Source organism: Lactuca sativa, chromosome 6 (assembly GCF_002870075.4).
Source record: "Lactuca sativa cultivar Salinas chromosome 6, Lsat_Salinas_v11, whole genome shotgun sequence".
Classification (NCBI taxonomy): domain Eukaryota; kingdom Viridiplantae; phylum Streptophyta; class Magnoliopsida; order Asterales; family Asteraceae; genus Lactuca; species Lactuca sativa.
Genome location: NC_056628.2, coordinates 197,840,435 through 197,862,177, shown reverse-complemented (window position 1 = coordinate 197,862,177; position 21,743 = coordinate 197,840,435). Strand labels below are relative to the sequence as shown.

Here is a 21,743-nt window from a genome sequence, read left to right as displayed (position 1 = left end):
CCTAACATACATAGGATATATACTAGAGTATACAATATAGTGAGAAGAACTCACATTGATAGATTCTCAAAGGATTAACAGTCAACCGGACAGTTTAGGTGACGACCAATACTTTAATGAGGATTAACCTATATGACTATAGTTTATTTAGTACTACAGGTATTGGTCATGTAGGATAGAGATAACACTAATCCCAATTAATACCGATAGTTCTACTAAATAAGGATCGACCAGGTTGGTCAGTTGAGAGGCAGGACCATTTCGAGATATAGCTTTTCTGAAATCCAACAACCAGCCAACGTGTCCATTCTAGAAACCTCTCCCATAAGTAGATCAACCAGTATAATGACTTGTAATTACTGATAAATCTTAATTATAGGTTCCAAGTAACGACTTATAACTATAATTATAAATTACTCAATGGCAAAATAAGTGTGGCTCACTTACAGAGTGCTATTGATGAGAACCGAGATCTAAGTGGGCAGAATACTGACTTGGGATCTCCTACTTGAAGGCTACTACTCAGACGATTACTCAAGAGTGTCGCAGGACTTCGCCGCATGCCAAAAATGAAGGGAAAAGGGGGCTAAATAACAAAAGTTTCTAGGAGAAATCGATTGGATGGTGTGAGGAGGAATGGAGGAATGAGCTGTTATTTATAGGATGAATTATTGGGATGAGCGTCATGCATCATGGTGGCGCGCCACGCTCCTGGTAAAAAACATAGCGACATGGCGAAATGTTGTCCTGACACGTTTCACAAAGTGGGTGGGGCTACATGGTTTTGTCGGGCGCGCAGCGCTCCTTACGCGCAAGCGTGCCATTTTTCAAATTTCAAAATTGCGTATATTCTTCATACGAACTCCATTTTCGAGGTAAAGTGGTATTACACAACACGTCCGAAAGTAAGAAGTTGAATCTAGTATGGTAGGAACGCAATGCATGCAAGTTAGATGACACGACACAAATTAAGCAGTATGTCACACTTACATGGGGGTTACGCGATGGTAACCCGACGTCAGATAAGATCATTAACTGCTTGGAATTGGTCAGTTGCCTCTTTTGCATATTTTTGGGTTCATGTGATTTTACTATGATTTACTTAGGCTGCAAAGAAAGGTAACATATTTGTCATACTATTTTTCCTTCCACGTTATCGTTACCTTGGATTTTCCACACCTCTCCTATTTTTTTCCATATATAGGGAATGGTTTGTTATGCCAAGTTTGTTATTTATATATTATATGAAACGACTAACTTTAAATAAAAAATTATAAATTTAATAAAAAATTTTAAAAAAAAATACACAAAATTTAAATTAAAACTTAAGAAACATAATTATAAATATAAAAACTAGTAAATTAACTGCACACCATGACAAAACGCCAAACTCCGTTACCACTTTGTTTGTTTTCATCCATTTGATATAGATTTGATCTTTCTCACTTTGATGTATTTCGTTGAGCTAACATGCGTTAACTTTCCTTCAAAAGCTTTCCATACCAAATGACCATCCAATAATACATTGATCCATGCACGACCCAAAATTGTATCTTCTACAAGGTCCAAGTTATAACCAAGGACTTCTCTATCTAATGGAATCAAATTGAGAGTTTGTAGAAGACATTTTACAAAGATAGAATTGAGTGATGTAAGATGATTGTTGAAGGTTTTGAAAATGGTAAGAATTGGTATTAGTTGTTGGTATATTTTGAAAAAAAATGTTAAAATTTTGAATTTTAGGGTTAAGAAACGGCCAAAAAATGATAAAGATAAGAGAGAATGTGACAAACTTTTGTCGAGTGGGAACCTGGAACGTGTCATGTGGAGTAGTGCGTATCGAGCCACATCAACGTATGTTGGAGGACATGTCGTATCACTTTATAGTCTTATGTTTTATGTCCCTTTGTGACTCGATGCCCTCTTGATGACCTCTAGTCACTCTTGTTTTTATGTTGTTTGCTGACTTGACGTTCTCTACATTGTCGTTTGTTGTCGTTTTTCTATTGTTACTGATGTTGTTGATGTTGGGAGATTGCTTCCTCATCGGCGAGATATAATTCGAAATTATGTTGCAGAGTAAAATGTAAAGTTTTAAAAATTGATGTTTATTTTATCTTTTATATATATATATATATATATATATATATATATATATATATATATATATATATATATATATATATATATATATATATATCCAAAGTCAAAAGGACTAACACCAAATCAAGTTACATATTCAAGCATTTAATATATAATTCAAAATAAAAAGTTTCTTTAGATATATAGATTTAACATTTAATAATAACAAATTCTTATATTTAGATTTTTTTAACCTCAATAAATTTTGATATAACAATTTTCATGTTTCTTAACTTTAAAGTTAGATTATTAATATTTTAGAAGTTGCGATTTTAATCCCTTATTAAATTTTGTTGTTATGTTTTTAGTCTCTTACATAATTATTATTTTTTTGTTTTTATTTTTATTAATAGTAACTTTTATATAAAAGTTATAAATTTTTATGGTCTTTATTTATTTACGTTCTTACTTTATATTCATAGATTATATAGAAGTTAAAGATTTTTATGGTATTTCCTATTTATTATGGTATTAAGAGCAAAACTTTATTTTGATATTTTTTTGGTCCATTTGATATGGAGTAATCATCTTTTAAATGTGGACATTTAAAATTTAAAAAGCACGTTTTATATACAACTTACAAAGAAGTTTTTTGACGCAATGCGAGTACTGCTTTCTGAAAAAGAAAAATATCACACAAACCAATAAGTTTCCAAGCTTTTATGTAAAAAAAAAAAAAACAATGCTTTATTATTGTTATTATTATTATTATTAAGAAAAATCACTCATGTTTTTTTTTTAATTTTTTTTTCAAAATAACCACTCACATCAATTTCAAAAAAACATTATTTTTTAAGAAAAATGTTTTTTGTTCTTTAAAATATTAGTTTTCTTACTTGAAAGTTTTAATTTTGGTTTGTTTTTTTTTTATATATAATAAAGTAAACTAAAACAAAACAATTGTTTTTACAAATAAATGTTTTGGTTCATTTTTTTCATATATATATAAAGTTTTATCTTTATTTTATTGCTAATATATTTATTTTTTATAGTATATGTATTTAATTTTATAAGACAAAATTTGTTTTTGCATTTTCGCAAGATATTTATGTTTTCGCATGAACATACTTTTATATATATATATATATATATATATATATATATATATATATATATATATTAAAAGTGGAACAACATTTTAAAAGTAATGTTTTCCACTTAAGATTTTGGCCATAATTATTTTGGTTTGTTGGCACTTTTAGTCCCTAATATCAAACTTTTTCCACTTTAGATTTTGGCCATATTGGTTTTGGTTTGTTATTAATTTTAGTCCTTAATATCAATGTTTTTGTACTTTAGTCCCTTGACTCATTAAGTTTATCAATAGTAATAACTCTTTAGCTATTTTAACACTTTTAATCTTTGGAATCAAAACTTTTACATTTTCATATAAAAAACATAAAAAAAAACACCCCATGCAAAGCATGAGTTCTCCACTAGTTTATATATAAGAAAGGAACCCAAACCAAAATAATTGGTTTTCTATTTTTTTTTGTTTTAGAATTGTTTATGTTTTATCATATTTGTCTATGTGTTTTTTTTTTTTTTGCAAACTTTGTCATCCGCTAATAAGTTTTATATGAAAGTATATGATATAAGAGTAATAGTTTTGCAAAGATATTCATGATGTATATTGGATGTAACGTCCCAAAAACAATAGTATTTTTTTTTTCAATTTTAAAGGCATTATAATAGAAATCATAAGTCACCAACACAATGTTTTACAACCATATGAAAATCAGAGTAATAAGATCATAGGATCTCTCAAAATATGAAACTACTGTATGATGTGTACAATCAAGTCATTGTCTTCCCCAGGTCATCTAAGGTACCTAAAACATTTAAATCAACAATTATAAGTCAAACCTTTGTGAGTTTCCCACAAAACAATAACATACAATATGTGCACACATGAGCCTACAGTCTGACTGGATATCTCCTAATGCCTAAAGTACACTCGGACCGCTCTTATTGGGCCTACAATCTGACTGGACCGCCTCACAAGACAAACAGTACACCTAGACTGCCCATTTATCTTGGCTTACAACACAAAGCAGAACTGCCTTAACATAACCACAATATGTCGACATATACTAACAAATAAACAATATCCATTAAACACAGTTAATCATACAGATCTACTAATCTAACATTTCACTACAACATACCAACATCCTACACCCAAGGATACATACTGGTACTATGAGTCACCTATACAACAAACATGGACCAATCCTCAATCTACAACCCAAAAACCCTCAAGTTGGCCAAAAATCAACTTAGTTAAAAAGTCAACAGTCAAAGTCAAAAATGGCCACCACGTCATAGCAGCTACACGACAAAATAGTCACGACCAGACCAGCCACCACGCCTGGTAGCCTCCCAAACAAATCAGTCACGAAGAACCCCCTCCTCCACGAAGTAGTAAGCATGATGACATGTTGTTCTGGACAGCTTAATGGATTAATCCCTTAATCCATTAAGCCACACTATCATCTCTTCTAGAAAGCTTCTTAACACCCATAAGCTTCATAAAAACTTTTTATTTATGTACATGCATGTCCAATGCATGTCTTGAACTTGGTTAGGTCAAAAATGGCGAAAATGAGGTCAAAATGTCATGCATGTAACCAAAACTCAACAATTATTCAAATTTGGAACACTAAACCTCAAAGGACCTCAAGGATCCATAAAGGTACCAACTTTATAGAATCCATCCACTCGAACTCTCCCAAACACGGAGAAACATGCATACAATTCAAGATCTAGCAGCATAACACATAAATATTGGATTTTAAGACTTGCAATGGTCTAGAAAATACATTAACGCTAAAATTGTGAAACTTATACTTAATTTTGTTTGATTCCTATGGTTTATAGCGGCTAAAACCCATTTCAAATGAGGACAAGTAACAGAATGTTGATCTTGCCATTGCCACTACAATTGCATCAGGTACAACTTCCCAATCCTCTACCCATTTAAACCTATAAATACATCCCACATCATCCTTCAATCTCCATACTCAACACTCAAATCAACCCATTTTTTATCCTTAAAAACCATGGGTGTCTTGACATATACCGATGAACACATTTCCACCATCTCTCCATCAAGAATTTTCAAGGCCTCAATTATCGACTCCCACAATTTGATGCCAAAACTCTTGCCAAATGCTATTAAAAGTGTTGAGTTTATCAAAGGTGATGGTGGGGTCAAAAGCATTAAGCAGATTAACTTTGCAGGAGGTAAACTTATATCTAATCCAATATCTATTAATAGGGGCAAATATTTGTGTTTAATTTCAAAAATATATGTAGGTTATGTGAAGCACCAAATAGATGAAGTCAATGAAAAGACATTCACATACAAGTGTAGTTTGATTGAAGGTATGAATGGGTATATAAGACAAGATTAAGGTGTTGTATGATATTAAGATTGAGAAGGTGTCGTATGATAATGGCACCATTGTTAAAATGACCACAACTATTTACACCCATGGTGATTTCCCGCTCAAGGAAGAAGAATTAAATGTAGGAAAAGAAAAGGTGTTAGAGCTATACAAGATTGTGGAAGCCTACCTCCTCAAAAACCCTAATGCATATGTTTAATAATTCACAGTGTTTTCTTGAATAAATATCATACCATGAATAAAATTTAACTCAAAAAAAGTGTTTCTTGAAATAATGAAAAGAATTCAAGATTTATTGCCTTACTATGAATATGAATTTGTTGTGTAAACCAAGAAAGATTTAGTGTTGGTGTAACTTGATGCTAACAACTTCCCGACATTTGTTGGCTGAGAAAATGCTAAATCAGAATGTTCAAGAATCACATCCAAACTAAAACTTTTCCTACATTCATGTGAAAAAAAAAAAGTTTAGAACTTTGAAGGCATAAAAGTGTGTGTGTGTGTGTGTGTGTGAAGTGGTAAGGGTACCTTGTGGCTTCAAGTAAATGAGTGGCAATGTGTTTTCTTCTGTTGGAGGGTGTGACCCAAATTGCACGGATGCCACAAACAGCAGGGATTGAGTCTTTTTCACAAATGATTGCTCCAAGGAGTGTGGTGTCGTTTGAATTTCTTTGATTTTTATCTTTTTTTATAATTTCTCTTTGGAAACTAATGCTACCGAATTGTAGAGTGGTTGGAGTTGACTTTTTGACCTCCTTTAGAGTGGTAGTGACATCATGGTTTTGGTGGTCTGAGTTTGAAACCAAAGGATAAGCTTTGTTTATTGGCTCTGCAACTAGACATCCAGCAACCCGTTGAGAGGAGATATAAAGATAAACCTATACATGAAAAATTGAAAGATTAGTTACAAAAAAGTAATTAAATCAAGAAAATATTTATGAAAAATAGTCACCTTACAGTTTTTATGGAAGATCCATCCATCACCAAGCTCCATCTCCATCATCTTTATAACCTCCTCAACCTGTAATTACAAGATTTTATTAAGCAAGAAATTGATTATTTAAAAGATGTTGAATGTACCTTTTTAATATGAGCAGGAGGATCATCATTAAGGACCAAAATAACACGTCCATGTTCGAATGAGTGTGTATCTATAACTCTTTCATTACGCCAACCCTTGAGTGTAAAATAAAATCAATGAAGAATGAATGAGTAAAAGAAAATTTTGGAAACATCAAAGATATAAGGATAAAGAATCTAACCTTGAAATGAATACCATGAGTGTAGCTTTTGTGAAATTCTTTGTGAACCCTTGTATCTTCTTCATCTCCAGGAGCAAACTTGAATCCACAAGTTTTACAAGTGTGTAATAGAAAATCGGATTGACCTAAATCCAAATGAAACTGTGCATACTTCCTTTTCTTGTTTAAAACCTTTTTGGAAATTGTTGCAACTACTAACTCTTGTCTAAAATTAAGTTTGTTTGGATCATTTTCTTTGAAAAGATCATCATTAGCTCTGCATATCCAAAACCAAAAGTCAACTTTAGTCAGGTAATTTTCTTGTATGGTAATAAAAATGGAACAAACTGCTATTTCTTTGTCCTAGAGGTAAAGATTCTTTTTGACTTCTAAAGTGAAATAAACTAATTCCATGCTAACAGGCCCAAATAGTTTTTTGTCTCCATGAATGCAAAAAGCAAACATTTGATATTCAATTAATTTCTTACATACACGAAGTCAGATATCAGCTTCGATTTGCTAACTGATAATCTTCTCAATGACACTAATAATAACAAAACTGAAACAGTTTGTGAAATTCTTATATTAAGAATTTAAAACTGTGGCAATGTTGATGTCCAGTAGTTAGTAGCATAATCTACATCAGTTGCAATATCAGAAAGCACCAGAAACACCACGTGGACTTTTATTATAACAACTTATGCAAATGTGAAAGTGGATAGAGATAAGACTGAACAATGAATATACCTATCTGTGTTTGTAGCTCTTCGCGTGTATATGATGGGAATTTCAGGTTCTCTGGTGAAGTCTTCATCATCGGACAAGTTATCCAAAAGGGGGGGAAGAGGTGGATCTAGGGCTTGGCTTCGTGATGTGGAAGAAGAAGAAGAAGAAGAAGGTATGAAGAATGAATTTATTTTCGATTGCATTGCTTGTTGTTGCTGTGAATAACAACTTGAGCTGAAGAATGGCTTCCTAAATTACATTCAAAATATGATATAAGCATCAACAACATCATAACTGAACATAGTATGGTCAGGTTATCACATAATGGAACCAAACTCAGATTCACAGAAACAGAAGCAAATTCACATTCACAGAAACTAAAGAACCAATTCAAAAATCAACCATGGTGACCCAAACTGAAAACTCCCAATTCTCCTCCAAAAAAGCCCTAAATCAACAAGTCTAAATTCATTTGAAAGAAACTGCAATGAATCCGTTGATATTTCGCCTCTTATACAAATAACCAACAATCTTCATCAAATCACAAGAAGAACACGAATTTGTGACAGAGCAATGCTGTAGGATGGGCTTTGTTGGTTAGAAATCGGATTTACGAGGCTAATAACAAAATGGCAACTTCAGATGTGCTTGGATACCTCTCATATTAATTGCCTACTGTGGATAAATTCCTGAAACATGGTACATCCAATATTGATGATATATATTATATTGTCAACCTTTTAACTAAACCATGGCAATCGATTCCAACCCAGTTGGTTTCACAAATTAGAAGTGTGATTCCAACCGCATCTGGAATCAGTATTCAAGTGTTCCAGGGAAGGTTTTCAAAAAAACGAACAAATACTTGCATCGAAATCCGATCCCATCCCATTAAAGGAGGAAGAAGAACGAAATAAGAAGCATTTTTATGTAGAGATGAAAATACAATGGAATAATATCGATTTCAGTTTCTGTTGTACTAAAAAAGCTAGAATAGAATAAGAAACACATATCAGTAATTACCGTTGCAGGGCCTGAAGACGGCGGTCAAAGAATGTTCACCGGAGGCGACGGACGGTGAAAACTGGTACTGTAGGGCCTAGACAGATTCCAGATGGAAAATTGAAGAAACACGAATCCAGCGATAAGAATAAAGAGCGACAGCAGGAAAAAATAAATAGAACGAATGCTGGAAGAAACGAACCTGTAGCAATGGGGTCGAAAGTCGAAGGTCTCCGGTAACAGTGGGGTGCGGCGCTCCGGCCGGTGGCTTCACAGGAGAGAAGAAGCACAAATGAGGCGTCTTTTGTTTTTGTTGTGTCGCTGTTTGGAATGCAAAACTGCGAAGTCATCTTTTGGCGCCGATGTTAAATTTGAGTTTCATTTTAATAGATTTTGATTTCCCGCCGGGCAAATAAAAATTATTAATTTAAATAAAAATCTTTTTTGTTATATATCATATTTTCATCATTTATTTTCAAGTAAATCACGAATAGTCCCTATAGTTTGGGGTATATATTGTGCGTTTGGTTCCTAACTTTTTTTTTTAAATCGGAGGATTCTTATAGTTTGTTTTTGTTACTTTGTGGAAAATAGCCAAAAAAAAAAATTAAAGTTGCAAATTTGGCCACCAAAATCGCAGATGGAAATTGTTCATGTGCGATTTGCACGTCCCATCTGCGAATATACAAGTGACTAAAGCACAGACGTGCTTACTACGTCGTGGAGGAGGGGGTTCTTCGTGACTGATTTGTTTGGGTTGCTACCAGGCGTGGTGGCTAGTCTGGTCGTGACTATTTTGTCATGGAGCTGCCATGACGTGGTGGCCATTTTTGACTTTTACCGTTGACTTTTTTACTAAGTTGACTTTTGGCCAACTTGAGGGTTTTTGGGTTGTAGATTGAGAATTGGTCAATGTTTGTTGTATAGGTGACTCGTAGTACCAGTTCTTGGATTCGTGTGAGCTATATTGTTTATCTGTTAGACTGCGAGGTGAGTTTTCTCACTATACTTTGTAGTGCAGTATGTATCCTTGGGTGTAGAATGTTGGTATATTGTAGTGAAATGTTAGATTAGTAGATTTGTATGATTAGTTGTGTTGATGGATATTGTTTATTTGTTAGTATATGTCGACATATTGTGGTTATGTTAAGGCATTTCTGCTTTGTGTTGTAAGCCAAGATACACGGACAGTCTAGGTGTATTGTATGTTTTGTGAGGCGGTCCAATCAGATTGTAGGCCCAATGAGAGCGGTCTGAGTGTACTTTAGGCATTAGGAGATGATCCAGTCACACTGTAGGCTCATGTGTGCACATACAATTTATTATTGTTTTGTGGGAAACTCACTAAGTTTTGACTTACAATTGTTGATTTAAATGTTTTAGGTACCTCAGATGACATGGGGAAGACAATGACGTGATTGTACACATCATACAGTAGTTTCATATTTTAAGAGATACTATGATCTTATTACTCTGATTTTCATCTGGTTGTAAAACATTGTGTTGGTGACTTATGATTTCTATTATAATGCCTTTAAAATTGAAAAATAAAATAAAATAAAATAAAATAAAATAAAAAAACATTATTTTTGGGACGTTACATCCAATATGCATCATGAATACCTTTGCAAAACCATTATATCATATACTTTCATATAAAACTTATTAGCGGACGACAAAGTTTGCAAAAAAAAAATAATAAATAAAATACATAGAAAATACAATAAAACATAAACAATACCAAAACGAAAAAAATAGAAAACCAATTATTTTGGTTTGGGTTCCTTTCTTATATATAAACTAGTGGAGAACTCATGCTTTACATGGGGTGTTTTTTTTTTTTGTGTTTTTTATACCAAAATGTAAAAGTTTTTATTCCAAATATCAAAAGTGTCAAAATAGCTAAAGAGTTATTATTATTGATAAGTTCAATGAGTCATGGGACTAAAGTAGAAAAGCATCGATATGAAGGACTAAAATTGGCAACAAACCAAAACCAATGTGGCCAAAATCCAAAGTGGAAAAAGTTTGATATTAGGGACTAAAAGTGACAACAAACCAAAACAATTATGGCCAAAATCCAAAGTGGAAAACAATATTGTTAAAATGTTGTTCCACTTTTAATATATATATATATATATATATATATATATATATATATATATATATATATATATATATATATATATATATATATATATATGAAAAAAATAAACCAAAACATTTATTTGAAAAAACAATTGTTTTGTTTTAGTTTACTTTATTATATATAAAAATCGAAAAAAACAAACCAAAATACCAAAATTAAAACTTTCAAGTAAGAAAACCAATATTTTAAAGAACAAAAAACAATTTTCTTAAAAAATAATGTTTTTTTTTATAATTTTATCTGATGTGAGTGGTTATTCTGAGAAAATAAATTAGTGTTTTTTCTGAATAATAATAATAATAATAATAATAATAATAATAATAATAATAATAAAGCATTGTTTTTTTTTTTTTTGCATAAAAGCTTGGAAACTTATTGATTTGTGTGATATTTTTCCTTTTCACAAAGTAGTAGAAATCATCACTCTCATTAAGCACCAAAGAACTTCTTTGTAAGTTGTATATAAAACGTGTTTTTTAAATTTTAAAAGTTCAAATTTAAAAAGATGATTACTTCGTATCAAATGGACCAAAAAAATATCAAAACAAAGTTTTGATCTTAATGCCATAATAAATAGGAAATACCATAAAAATCTATAATGTCTATATAATCTATGAATAGAAAGTAAGAACGTAAATAAATATCATAAAAGTTTATAACTTTTATATAAAAGTTACTATTAATAAAAATAAAAACAAAAAAAAAATTATGTAAGACTACAAGATATAACAAAAAAAAATTATGTAAGACTACAAGATATAAAGGATTAAAATCGCAACTTCTAAAATATTAATAATCTAACTTTAAAGTTAAAAAAACATGAAAATTGTTATATCAAAATTTATTAAGATTAAAAAAATATAAATACAAGAATATGTTATTATTAAATGTTAAATCTATATATCTAGAGAGACTTCTTATTTTGAATTATATATTAGATGCTTGAATATGTAACTTGATTTGGTGTTAGTCCTTTTGACTTTGGATATATATATATATATATATATATATATATATATATATATATATATATATATATGTATATATATATATATATAAGATAAAATAAACATCAATTTTTAAAAATTTATATTTTACTCTGCAACCTAATTTCGAATTATATCTCGCCGATGAGGAAGCAATCTCCCAACATCAACAACATCAGTAACAATAGAAAAACGACAACAAACGACAATTAAGAGAACATCAAGTCAGCAACAACAACATAAAAACAAGAGCGACAAGAGGTCAGCAAGAGGAAATCGAATCACAAAGGGACATAAAACATAAGACTATAAAGTGACACGACATGTCCTCCAGCATACGTTGATGTGGCTCGATACACACTGCTCCACATGTCACGTGCCAGGTTCTCACCCGACAAAAGTTTGTCACATTCTCTCTCATCTTTATCCTTTTTTGGACGTTTCTTAACCCTAAAATTCAAATTTTTAACATTTTTTTTTCAAAATAAATACTAACATCTAAGACCAATTCTTACCATTTTCAAAACCTTCAACAATCATCTTGCCTCACTCAATTCTATCTCTGTAAAATGTCTTCTACAAACTCTCAATTTGATTTCATTAAGATAGAGAAGTCCTTGGTTATAACTTGGACCTCGTAGAAGATACGGTTTTGGCCCGTGCATGGGTCATTTGACGGTCATTTGGTCTGGAAAGCTTTTGAAGGAAAGTTAACACATGTTAGCTCAACGAAATACATCAAAGCGAGAAAGATCAAATCTACATTAAATGGATGAAAACAAACAATGTGGTAACGGAGTTTGGCATTTTGTCATGGTGTGCAGTTAATTACTAGTTTTTATATTTATAATTATGTTTCTTATGTTTTGATGTTATCTTTATTATTATGTTTCTTAAGTTTTAATTTAAATTTTTTGTACTTTTTTTAAATTTAATTAAATTTGTAGTTTTTATTATTTAAATGTAGTCGTTTCATATAATATATAAATAACAAACTTGGCATAGCAAACCATTCTCTTTATATGGAAAAAAAAATAGGAGAGGTGTGGAAAATCTGAGGTGACAATAACGTGGAAGGAAAAACAGTATGACAAATATGTTACCTTTCCTTGCAACCTAAGTAAATCATAGTAAAATCACATGAATCCAAAAATATGCAAATGAGGCAACTGACTAACTCCAAGCAGTTAATGATCTTATCTGACATCGGGTTACCATCGTGTAACCCCCATGTAAGTGTGACATACTGTTTAACTTGTGTCATGTCATCTAACTTGCATGCATCGCGTTCCTACCATACTAGATTCAACTTCTTACTTTCGGATGTGTTGTGTAATTCCACTTTGCGCGTCTGTTCTTATTACACATTACCCATTTATGAAATAGCAATGTACATCACTGTTCTATGTTCTTATTACACATTAATTACCTATTTCTAAAATAGCAATGTACATCACCGTTCTATGTCAAAAGGCATCTATACATCGTGTATTTGTAGTGCAGATTGGTACTTAGCAAGTTTTTATTTTTACTCTTGTAATTCACATTATATAGCCAAAAAACTATAATCCAATTCTAATAATCAAATAACTATTTCTAGTATCAGTCTAGCATGTAACAATGTATTAACCAACTTGATACTTGAAATTTCTTGACTTTTACCCTTTTATCAAATTGCCCCTTTACATCATAATTCACACACAACACCTTATCATTCAAAATATTAGGGATGTTACAAAAAGTCCAAAACGACCTTATATCCAACCTAATATTTGGCAATAATAACAAGAAATACAATCAATATAACTAGCAAAAGTGACATGTTTTAGAAATGGGTAATGTGTAATAAAAACATAGAATAGTGAAATATGAGATTGCATAAAGTAGGAATGGGTATTCATTATTTAGTTTTGTACAAAGTATATGTACTTGTTTTTAACTGTATATGTGGATGACATTCTTATTACTAGCCATTTTCAATATTGTTTTGAAGCAAGGATTTGCAGCAGGGAAGAGGGATTTTCTTGGGGTAGATGGGGCTTTCATGAAAGGACCTTTCCATGGTCAAATTTTATCTGTTGTGGTACATTTTCTCTTATGTTGTGGTTGAAGCACGTATTTTGATTTGTATTTTTACTTTTATTTATTGGTTTATATTGCACAGGATTTAGATGGGAATAATGGAATATATCCTTTAGCATATGTTGTGGTTGAAGCTGAGACATTGAACTCTTGGACATGGTTTTTAACTCACTTGGGTAATGACCTAGGGTTGGCTTCAAATTCGTATTTTACATTTATATCAGACAGACAAAAGGTTATTTTCTTGTGTTTTGTATACTAATATCTAAAGGAAAAGATATCATTGACATAATGTATCTTTCTTGTAGGGTTTAAGTTCTGCCATCGCAGACTTGTTTCCTTGTGCAGAGCACCGTTATTGTATTTGCCACATACACGACAATATGAGGTCATGTTGGAGAGGGGATGAGTTTAAGGATCTGCTTTGGAATTGTTCAACAACATGTATTGTGCAAGAGTTTGAAAAAGGAATGGAAGAAGTTAGAAAACTAAACCAAGAATGTTATGAGTGGCTTAAACAAATACCACCTCAACATTGGGCATGTTCTCACTTTACAGGTTTGACCATGTTATATATTCTAATGTTTGATAACTATTGTTATACACTCTAATGTTTGCTAACCATTTTTACATGTATTCTATTAATTAATAGGAAGAGCACATTCTGATATTGTGATAAGCAACACATGCAAGTGCTTTAATAGCAAAATAATAGAAGGACGTGATACACCAATTATCAATTGCTTAGAGTTCATCTGGGAGTACATCATGAAGAGGGTTGTGAATGTTGACAAAGAAATTGACAAAGCAACAAACCCTTTGACTCCAACAACTACCAAGCTATTGCAAAATATCAAAGACGAGGCAGAGGAGTATATAGCATCGTTCTGTGGAAATGGGAAGTACCAAGTGAGTGGACCTTGGCAAGATCAGTGTGTAGTGAATGTGAATCAACGAACTTGTTCATGCAATAAGTGGGAAATAACTGGAATGCCATGCTAACATGTTGTATCTGCAATTTGGGACATGAGGAGAAATAATGGTTCAATTGGTATTCCATAAACCTTTGTTCATGAATGTTATTGGCTATCAACCTGGAGGAACATGTACTCATTCAAAGTGGATCCGATAAATGGTAGAAGAATGGTGATGAAATCACCTTGTCCAACTACTTTGTTGCCTCCAAAACGACGTGTCCCAATAGGGAGACCAAAAAAGAAAAGAAGGAAGTCAGCTACAGAAAAGAGGATATGATCAAAGGAAATACAGTTTCTAGAGCACAAAAAACTGTTACATGTACCAAATGTAACAACAAATGACACAATGCCAGGACTTGCAAAGGGCAGTTACCAACTGTTGGTGGTGCATCTGGGAAGAAGAAGGGAAAAAAGAAGAAGGAGAAAGGAGAAAGGAAAAGAGAAGAAGAAAGGAAAAGAAAAGAAGAAAGGAAAAGGCAAGGATCCATTGTAAACTCTTATGTCATGTGATGCTTTTATATTGGTTAAACTATTATTTTATGTGATGTTTGTATTTTGGTTAAATTGTATTGTGTTTAGTATCACCAAAACAATTGTAGTTGGTACTTAGACATTTGTTTTTGGTTAAACTCTTATGTAATGCTTTTGTTTTAATGTTATCTAATGTATCAATTATTAGTCCTTTGACATTTGTTTTTGGTCATTTCATTTGGCATGTTTTTGGTCATATGTTAAATGAAAAGTACCAAAAGATAATATTTATAATGCATCTATTAATGTACCAAAATACACCCTTTCTCTCCCAATTCCAACAATACAAGATTGTAATAATCCATTGTAATCCATTATAAGATAACAAAGTGCAACTATTAGTTGTACCAAAATATACCCTTTCATTAAAATGCAGCAATACAAACATGCTAATATTACCCTTGCATTAGATGATCTTCAACCAAAAACCACTAATGATATACTTAATACTACAACTTGTAAACAATTATCCCAAAAAACAAAATCCAACAGACAATTAACAACATTTTTCAGGTTCCGGTTTTGGATTTCAAGTTCTTCATTCTAGATTTCAAGGTCATGATTTTGTATTTGAAGTTCTTCATTATGGATTTCAAGCTCAAGATGTTGGCTTTCAGCCTGATGCGTATGATTTTCTTCATCTACCCACAAAATAAATCCACTTCTTGGTCCCTGAAGTTTTCAATAGCCTAGAGTAGCACAAACCAGGGTTCATACTAGAAATTACCAAAAAAATTGATAACTCAATACCTGTAAAGGGCATGTATATAAAGGCCTACCAGAGTTTCTCTTTGTTCCTGAAGTTCGTATGATCCCTACAAATGGATTTCTCGAGTTTACACACTCTATTGGGGTACTCTGTACTGACAAAACCCTCTGGTTGAACCATGTAAACATCTTCAGCCAACTTTCCATTAAGGAAAGCTGTTTTGACATCTATTTGCCATATTTCATAGTCATGAAATGCATCAATGGCTAACAGAACCCTAATAGACTTTATCTTGGGCACTGGTGAAAATGTTTCATCATAATCAACTCCCGGAGTTTGAGAATAACCCTTTGCAACCAGTCGTGCCTTATAAGTGTGTACATTACCATCCATGTCGGTCTTCTTCTTGAAGATCCATTTGCACCCAACTACCTTACGATTAGGTACATGGTCAACCAAGTTCCAAACTTTATTGTCATACATGGACTGTATCTCGCTATCCATAGCCTCTTTCCATTTAGCAGCCTTAGGGCCTGCCATGGCTTCCGTGTATCTGTTAGGCTCATCCAGACCTACTGGTGTCTCATCACTAATAAGTGTCTCACTCTCTGTAGTAATATGGATACCATAGTAATGCTCAGGTGCATTCCTAACTCTCGTGGAACGCCTCAGAGGTACAGACTCATCAATTGGCTCAACAAGAGTTTCCTCCTCAAGTTGAGGGCTAGGGTTTGAAGTTCCTTCACCACTTGACTCTTGAATTTCTTCAAGATCAATTTGCCTCCCACTGTCTCCTTGGCTTATAAACTCTCTCTCTCTCTCTCGAAAGACTCCTCTTCTTGCTACAAATACCACATTATCACTAGGTCTGTAGAAGAGGTAACCAAAGGATCTTTGTGGGTAGCCGATGAAAATACACCTCTCGCTTCGGGGTTCTAGCTTGTCAAGAGTCTCGCACCTCACAAAAGCCTCGCAACCCCGAATCTTGATGTGGTCTAGTTTAGGTACTTTACCAGTCCACATCTCGTGAGGAGTTTTGGCAACTTTCTTTGTAGGGACTAGATTAAGGATATGGGCGACAATCTCTAAGGCATACCCCCAAAATGAGATTGGTAGCGAAGCTCGACTCATCATGGAACGAACCATATCCAACAAGGTTCGATTACGCCTCTCAGCTACACCATTCAACTGTGGTGTCCTGGGAGGTGTCAATTGTGAGACAATCCCACATTCCCTAAGATAGTCAAGGAACTCTGAACTAAGATACTCACCACCTCGATCGGATCGAAGCATCTTAATGTTCCTGCCCAATTGATTCTTGACTTCCTGTTTAAATTCCTTAAACCTTTCAAAAGTCTCCGACTTATGCTTGATTAAGTAGACATATCCATATCTACTGTAATCATCAGTAAAAGTCAAATAATAACGATTAGCATCCCTTGTGGCATGTTTGAATGGTCCACACACATTCGTGTGTACAAGGTCCATCAAACCTTCACCCCTCTCACATGAGCCCGTGAAGGTTGACTTTGTTATTTTTCCAAGTAAGCATGATTCGCAACTATCATCTGACTTTAGGTCAAACGACTCCAAGACTCCATCCTTTTGGAGTTGGCCTATGCGTTTCTTGCTTATATGTCCAAGACGACAATGCCATAATGATGCTTTATCCAAGTTATTATTATTAATAGAATCAATACACATCACATTATTTCCTAAGTTATCTAACAGACACAGCTTCATACACACCATCACAAGGTAATACTTTAAAATAAAGAACATTATTAAAGAAAGCATCAATAGAACCAACTTCATTATTGAATGAAAAGGTAAACCCTTGTTTATACAATGCACGAAAGGAAATAATATTTCTTGCCATTTATGGCGAGTAACAACATTTATTCAGATCTAAATTTAACCCACTACTTAGCGACAAAGTATAAACTCCAATCTTGGTGACAGGTGTAACTTTCCTATTCCCCATGATTAAGTTTATCCTTCCTTGCTCCATATTCTCACTTCTTCTTAGTCCCTGCAAGTCACAACAAATATGAATACCACAACCGGTATCAAGGACCCAAGAGTTAGAATTGGGTGAGTTATTAGAAATGATAGTGTAAATACCTGCATGACTGGGTTTAACTTTTCCATCCTTCACATCTTGCTAGTACTTTAGGCAGTTCCGCTTCCAATGTGCCTTTTCATGGCAATAGAAGCATTCAGCCTCTTTTGGGTCAGAAGAAGGAGTGATGAAACCTTTCTTGGTTCCACTTGAAAAAGAGCCATCAAGGGTCCTAACCTTGTTACCCTTCGAAGAACTCTTTCTCTTCTTCCCTCGTCCTTTCCCGATTGCCAAGACAGGGGCGGTGTTGGTAGGAGTAGAAGTAACAATCGTCTTACCCTTAAGACCATTTTCCGCGGTCTTTAAGAGTCCTTAAAGTTTGCTGAGTGTGACCTCTTCCTTGTTCATGTGGTATGTCATGCGGAATTGATCATAACATGAAGGTAAGAAGTGCAAAATGATATCAATTGCAAGCTCCTCAGGGAATTTCACATTTAGCTTCCACAAATCTTTGCATTTTCTGCATGTAGCCCGTGATGGGTTCACCATCCTTCATGCGAGTTGTTATCATGGAGGAGATGATTTCATACCTCTCTTGACGAGCACTTTGATTGTATCTTTCCATCAAGTCTTGGTGCATCTCATAGGGGTAGAAATCTTCATAGGATTTTTGGAGATCCGCGGTCATAGTGGCCATCATTATGCATGCCACTTTGGTGGCATCCCTTTCATGTGCCCTAAACTCAGCGATCTCTTGAGGAGTAGCAACTGTCTCATCAATCTCCTTAAGATCCTTATAGAGGACATATTCCTTGTCCTCGTAGCGAGTAATCATCCTGATGTTTCTGATCCATTCATTAAAGTTGGATCCATCAAAAGTGACTTTCCCACACAAGTTCATAAGAGAAAAAGAGCCACTAGGATTAGAGCCAGAAGCAGCGTTGTTTGCAGACATCTGATAAGAGAAGAAAGAAGGATTAGTTTAGATATAGAGATAGTCCTTAATAAAACACCCAAATGTAGTATTAAGGCTAGGACCCAATCACAATATATTATACTTAGAAGAGGTATGCCGTAATCTAAGTAATAACATATTTGAAAGATAGATTCTTTTGAGATTTAATGAACTTTTCAAAGGCATGTTTCAATCTCGAGTGTGCCCTCCAAGTTTTGTGACTGGGATGCCGAGGATCACAAAACGAGGTGTGAAGTAACCATGCAAATTACTTGGTACCCTTAATAAATTACCCCTCAATCGATGTGTCGGTTAACCACACACGCTCCATCGATACTATGATAAATATTAAGTCACCATTTACCTACCTTGTTAAGTCCAAGTTAGTGTGCCGGTTAACCACACACGCTCCACTAACGACTTAGACAAAGTGTAAAGTGTAATTTAATGGATTAGCACCTTATTCACATTTTTCCTAAAGTAACTAAGATTGGGAATTTAATAAAACATTTAGTTACTTTATAATATTCATCATACTTTTAATGAGAATTTATAAGTCCTTGTCTTACCCGTTCGGCTAACGACCCTCCACTAGTTAAGCAAGCGGTGGGTGAGAGTGGACACCCATTAAGTTGCCATTTTATACACAATAACCTTATACCCACCTTATAGACTAGCTTCGTGAATGAGGCGTACTAGCGGTAAGACGACTTTGATCTTATACATACATACATACATATATATATATATATATATATATATATATATATATATATATGTATATATATATATATATATGTGTATATATATATATATTATTGACTTATAATATTATAAGTATAAGGGTTGAATTTTAACTTTTAAAATTCTAAGGGTTGGAACTAAAGTTTTTAATATGACTTTACTTGTTCCAAAACTTGTGGGCAAGTTTTGTAAACTTTCAAAACTTTTCATTTCTTGTAACTTATGAGTTAAATAGAGTAATAAAAATGAAGACTCTTCATTTTTCTAACACTTGTGTTCTTTTAATGGTTTTAATTCAAGCGTGACTCTTGGTTTTCCATAACTTGAGGACAAGTTATGGACTCCATTAAAACACATTATGATCAAGAATTAAACTACCACATAGGTTACAAATAATTCCTATGATCATCTAAACATCATAAGATCAAGAACATGAATATTAACACTTTCATGAATCAAAAATTACACATAAAACTTTGTAATTTTGATAAAAAGTTGTTGTAAATGGACTAGAAAAGACATTACACCATCTAAAACAAGTTTTCAAGTACCAAAACAGTTTAGGGTAGTGTTTCTAGTCCATTTCCAGCAACTAAAGTCGAAAATCTGCACTCTGATGCTTCTACTCGCCGAGTGCATGAACCTACTCGGCGAGTAGGTTGAAGATTCACATGAACTCAACGATTCCTCCCATGGACTCGGCGATTTCATCAGGCAGACAACAAGTTTTTCGACTTTTTCCAATATTTTGCATCAAGTATCAAAAAAACAAGCCTAGGCTCTGATACCACTAATGGGTTTTGAGCATTCTAACACATCCTAAGTGTACATGCAACCCTAATAAACCTTGGATCTATGTTTGTCTAAGATACATGCAAATAATTATTTTTCCAAGGTTCATATCCTAACTAGCATGGCATGGGGAACATGAATCAAATAAAGCTAGTTGAAATACTTACCTTGTAGTAGTAGTTGATTGCTTGGAGTTTTAGAGCCTAGCACCAATAGTGTGAATGCCTCAAATGGAAATCACAAATCACCACAAACTTGGAACTTTTAGAGAATAATCACTACTATCTTGAAATCGGCCCTCTTGCTTTACTCACCTCAACTAGTGTGATTTCAAGAACCAAAGCCTCCTTTATATAGTGTGGTGGATTAGGGTTACATCCATGTAAACCCTAATACCCATGTCTCTTCATTTCCATGAGATCCATGGGTTAAAGCTCCATGGAGTATCCATGGACTTTCCATGCAAGCCTAGCTCATTCCAAATAAGCATTAGCCCACACTATATAAATATAGAAGTCCATATTGAATTAGTAATATCTTTGACCTCTAAATTAATCCTAGATTAATTATAGATCAATACTAATTAAATAATATGATCTTATATTAATATATTAGAGCTTATAATATATTAATAAATCATAACTTGTACTATTCTCAAAAGATTATCCATAAACAGTTCAGGTGAAGTGCAACCCAAATGGACCATGTTGGGTCGGGTCAAGTACATACCAAATATAGTTATGGACTTAGACACTATATCCAGTAGTATTCTCAGTGGGATACATTAACAAGTCCCCTAGGCTAGTGGTAACGCCCGTAGATCCGGGCTAGTTTTACGGCAAACCGACACGGCACTGGGAGACGTAAATAGTGAATTTTTAATAAAGTACTTTTTAGCCTTGGTGATCTAAACAAAAGTCGTAGTATACATTAAACCGAGAACATACAAAAAAAGAATGCCCAAATTTGACTTCGTATGAGGACGTTAAGAATTTTCTAAGATTTGGCATAACACTGCATGACCCGAAAGTCGAATTTTAGTTTGAGCGGTTTTTGGATTACGTGACCTAAATGAGAGCTGAAGATCTCATTAATAGGAACTCAACGATAAAAAGACAGACGAAAACGGAGTCCGTATACAGAAGTTATGAATTTTACGCGGACATTTAACAATATAATCTCCTACGACTGTTAAATTTAATATCGCTCAAGAATTAGCCGACAGAGTCTAACTG

The 21,743-nt window shown here is 33.4% G+C and overlaps 1 protein-coding gene and 1 pseudogene across 3 annotated transcripts; one reads left to right on the top strand and one right to left on the bottom strand.

Annotated features, from left to right (window-relative positions):
• Nucleotides 1-3,688: 3,688 nt before the first annotated feature.
• On the bottom strand, nt 3,689-8,899 carry LOC111901668 (protein CHROMOSOME TRANSMISSION FIDELITY 7). Of its 3 annotated transcripts, XM_042895992.2 has the most exons (9): nt 8,724-8,883; nt 8,543-8,618; nt 7,541-7,768; nt 6,815-7,070; nt 6,633-6,728; nt 6,505-6,573; nt 6,081-6,430; nt 5,857-5,994; nt 3,694-3,974 (listed from the first exon to the last, which is right to left on the bottom strand). In XM_042895992.2, coding segments are annotated over exons 3-9 (1,092 nt in total). In that variant the 5' UTR covers nt 7,723-7,768; nt 8,543-8,618; nt 8,724-8,883; the 3' UTR covers nt 3,694-3,973. The 3 variants fall into 3 exon arrangements, with proteins under 3 accessions (XP_042751927.1, XP_042751926.1, XP_023753324.1); XM_042895993.2 differs by lacking the exon at nt 5,857-5,994 and having other exon boundaries at nt 3,689-3,974; nt 8,724-8,899; XM_023897556.3 differs by lacking the exon at nt 3,694-3,974 and having other exon boundaries at nt 5,708-5,994.
• Nucleotides 5,205-5,751, top strand: LOC111901678 (major allergen Pru ar 1-like; annotated as a pseudogene).
• Nucleotides 8,900-21,743: the final 12,844 nt, after the last annotated feature.

Bases quoted from the DNA above. Each gene is read 5' to 3' on its own strand.
- LOC111901668 (XM_042895992.2), bottom strand. From the start codon at position 7,722: ATGCAATCGAAAATAAATTCATTCTTCATACCTTCTTCTTCTTCTTCT. The intron at 6,574-6,632 runs GTACATTCAACA...TTGTAATTACAG, and splicing joins CTCCTGCTCATATTAAAAAG to GTTGAGGAGGTTATAAAGAT. The intron at 6,431-6,504 runs GTGACTATTTTT...TTTCATGTATAG, and splicing joins TCTTCCATAAAAACTGTAAG to GTTTATCTTTATATCTCCTC.